General features: G+C 30.9%; 1 protein-coding gene across 1 annotated transcript in view; it reads left to right on the top strand.

The window, feature by feature from the left end:
- LOC117114691 overlaps window positions 1–3289 on the top strand; it is a 5031-nt gene extending 1742 nt beyond the window's left edge. The window contains exons 2-4 of the mRNA XM_033258378.1: window positions 589–771; window positions 2714–2915; window positions 3155–3289. Coding sequence (XP_033114269.1) covers window positions 589–771; window positions 2714–2915; window positions 3155–3283 — 514 coding nt within the window. The 3' untranslated portion in view covers window positions 3284–3289. The remainder of the gene's footprint in view (window positions 1–588; window positions 772–2713; window positions 2916–3154) is intronic.
- The last annotated feature ends 282 nt before the right edge of the window (window positions 3290–3571 follow it).

Below are 3571 nucleotides of genomic sequence, written 5' to 3'. Positions count from 1 at the left end.
ATACAGTAATAAATACAGTTATTGTAGAATAATAGGCCTATACATACAATAGGCATACACGCAGGATGAAATGTAACGTACTGTACGTAGTGAATGCTGTAGAGGTCAAGGTTGAACGCGTTTCTGGAAACGTGAATGCGTTACAGAACCTCAATGTCACCGCATTACCTTCCGAAGCACGGCGGAAAAACCTGTAAAAAAAAATCATTTTTACCATATTTTGGATAATTACCGTACTAAAAGTTGGTTTCTATTGATTATTAAGTAGTTTTCTACTCTCGTGTGGTAATATTTTTATCCTTTTTGCACCCGTGTGGTCGCGAGTGGTCCCGAGTGGTCCCGTGTGGTCGCGAGTGGTTCCGTGTGGTATTTAGTAGGACCGTAACTTTCTATCTATACCATATCATTCATCATTCATGGATTTTCTCCAGAAACGCAAACTGTACATGCAATTAAAAAAATTGAAATTTATGCAAGAAGAAATTATACTTAATAAGTAATCATTTTTTATCATTAAAAAAAGATCATTTACAGACTAATCAACTAATTAATTTAAATATTTGATTTTTTGTTTCTCATGGTGCACAGTGCAAGACATCCATACAGTAGAAATGCATATTTAGATTATGGTATTGCTATTGATGATGAAGAAGAAGAAAATGAGCTACTTAGACGCCTAGAAGGAATGGGGAATATGGAAGCTGGAGATGAGGATGATCAGGAACATGAAGAGGTTCTTGAATCAATACATACAAATAAGCATACCAAGAGGTAAACATTTTTTTTTAATAGTTTGATTGTTATTTTATTTCTCTCTTCAGAAAGGATGCTTTTATGCCGTTTTTTTTTTTTTAATTGTGCGGAGGGATATCTAAAAAAATCAGCTCAAATTTGAACTTAAAATCTCTAGGAAAATAGGTGTGTGGAATCATAATTTCTGCAAAATTGCATTGGTTATATATTAAGATTTGGTCAAAGCCTAATTTTCGACAAAATCTGCGCAGAAATCGGCCTTTAGTTCATTTTCATTTCATTTCATTTTCATTTATTTATTTGACATCAAACGGTCCAGGAGTTGTATCAGCAACAATGCGCCATAACACGAATGTGTCTGCAACCCCTGTACATACAACAGATTACATTGTTAAAATTCAAATATTTACAAATTCAATAAAAAAACAATTCAAAGACTAACAAATAGAAAGGTCCAGTAAAATAGAAGCGAATAAAATGCAAGATTCACAAAAGCAAAAATAAAAAAAAAAAAAAAAAAAAAAAAAAAAAAAAAAAAAAAAAAAAAAAAATATGCAGTTAAAAAGGGAAATATAATTAAAATGAAATTTCACAGAATCAGGGAGTTGCAAGTTATACAAAACTTTATGTATTATCAAGTAGGTGTTTTCTTAACTTAACTTTTTAAAGGATTATTTTATTTATTAAAATAAATTATATAAAATATAATATTTAAAATTTAATATTATTATATTATTATTATTAAATAAATTATAAATTATTTTATTTTTATTTTATTTATTTATTTCAATTTATGATATATTTATTTTATTTTAGTTATAATTTTATTAACATATTTTGTTTACCATATTTTCTTGTAACTCACAATTTGAGATTAACCATTGTGGTGATCCCATCTGCTAGCATAATCTTGTATTTCTAATTTACATAATTGTTCATACCTGCAAGTAGCGATATCACTGTTGGAAGAATTAAATAAAACACTTGCTTGAATACTTGCTTGAAGTATTGGGTTGTTTAAAGAAGTTTTAAGCTTAAAATGACACATCCAATTCAGAAATTGAAAAAATTTCAACTCTTCAGTACCGTTGGGTGATGAGCAAGATGAAAGGAAATAGAAATATGTGAAGTGTTGTCTTTATAAATGTGAAAAAGTAAATTTACATGGAAGTGCAAACCAACGTTGATTTAAATCATATTTAAACTGGAAGATATCACAACTTCTTGAGGGAGACTGTTTTAAGGATCAGTCACTCTAGAGCTAAAAGAAGATTTTCTAATGTCCAAACGAGGCCTACTTTTATACAATTTAAGCTTATGACCACGAGTTGTAGAATGCGTAAATGTGAAATATCTAGATTGTCAATACCGTATAGTATTCTATATACCTGGATCATATCTGCCCTTAAACATCGATATTCCAAAGTGGAAAGACCCAATAAATAAATGAATATAATTGTTTAGTTTACAGTGCTTGCTTATTTAATTAAGTGATAATGTTTTACCTGTTTATTTGTATTATCCAACATTTTGAAAAATTAACTTAATGTGTAAAAATTCAAAATGGCTGCCAACAATTATTCACAAACTTTTAAACTGACAGACCCAGTACCAAATTCAGGTGAGACAGAGACAGGTGCAGGTAGATCTGTACTTAATAATTTATCAGGAAATTTAGTCACGATGTTAACCTAAAATAAATAATAATTAGTCAGAGGCCTTATTTATTGTTGCAATAACAACTCTACATTACATTGTCGCCTAGTTAGCAGTCTAGTTGTTGGAATATCTAAACTATGGTCTCACCTGTTGTGTTGTACGAGGTCTGCCACCAATTCTTATTGAAAGTTAGATATTGTCCATTCTCTGTATGTTTCCAAACTACTGGAGGCGACTTTATCTTATCTTGGGTATATGCAATTAACATAGCTTTGTTTATATTTAAAAAAATTTCCAACAGGTCCCAGAAAGCATTCCTAACTCAGTCAGATGACCGTGAGGAAAATCAAAGACCTTTTCTGCGAAACCCTCGCCTGGTAAGATTTAAAACACGAAAACTGGACCCTGATTCCAGGCCAGAGTGGACAGAATCTTCTACAGGCATGGCGGCACCAACGCCAGACTTGTACGTCACAGACATCAATCAAACCCATGATGCAATAGTAAGTTTAAGTAGTCCTTTCATTATTTGTCAGGGTGAAAACATTTTGTTAAATGTAGAGAGAAACAACTGAAATGAGCTGTTTGAAAATATTTATCATTTTTAAAATTGATGTTTTAGTAAAGTTGTGGACCCAATGACTAGGGAAAAGTAGCGCTTTGTATCTACAAAGAAAAGGTGCTATATAAATGATATAAATAATAATAATAATGATAATGATAATTTTTTTTTTAATTGTAGAGAGCAAGAGACATGCGTGCTGCATTTAACGAAGGACAAACCTCCGCTGATTGGTTGAAGACTCACAGTGTAGAAATATTTAAATTGACCCTCAAAGATCTGCTTGTAAAAGGAGCTGTAACAAAGTAAGTACGTTGAGTGTACAATCTCTGCTGATATGCTAACTTAATTCTGTATCATTTATATGTTAAGCAGGCCCATAAAATTAATAATTAGTTTATCATCCTCACATGGTAAAATTCCATATTTTTCAATTTTTTAAAAATAATTTTTGTATATTGTATGAACCCAGTTGCAAATCTGTGAATTCAAAATACATTCTATAGGGGATTCTTTTACAGATATACAGTTGGGTCTAAACAACCCTTTTATTTTATGGCTATGAGACCTTTACATTACTCAGGCACTCAAATTCCA

The sequence above is a fragment of the Anneissia japonica genome, unplaced genomic scaffold (genome assembly GCF_011630105.1).
Source record: "Anneissia japonica isolate Jap-2015-1 unplaced genomic scaffold, ASM1163010v1 scaffold284703_len17954_cov125, whole genome shotgun sequence".
NCBI classification, from domain to species: domain Eukaryota; kingdom Metazoa; phylum Echinodermata; class Crinoidea; order Comatulida; family Comatulidae; genus Anneissia; species Anneissia japonica.
Note: the sequence above shows the minus strand (reverse complement) of the source record. Positions and strands in the feature narration are given on the sequence as shown.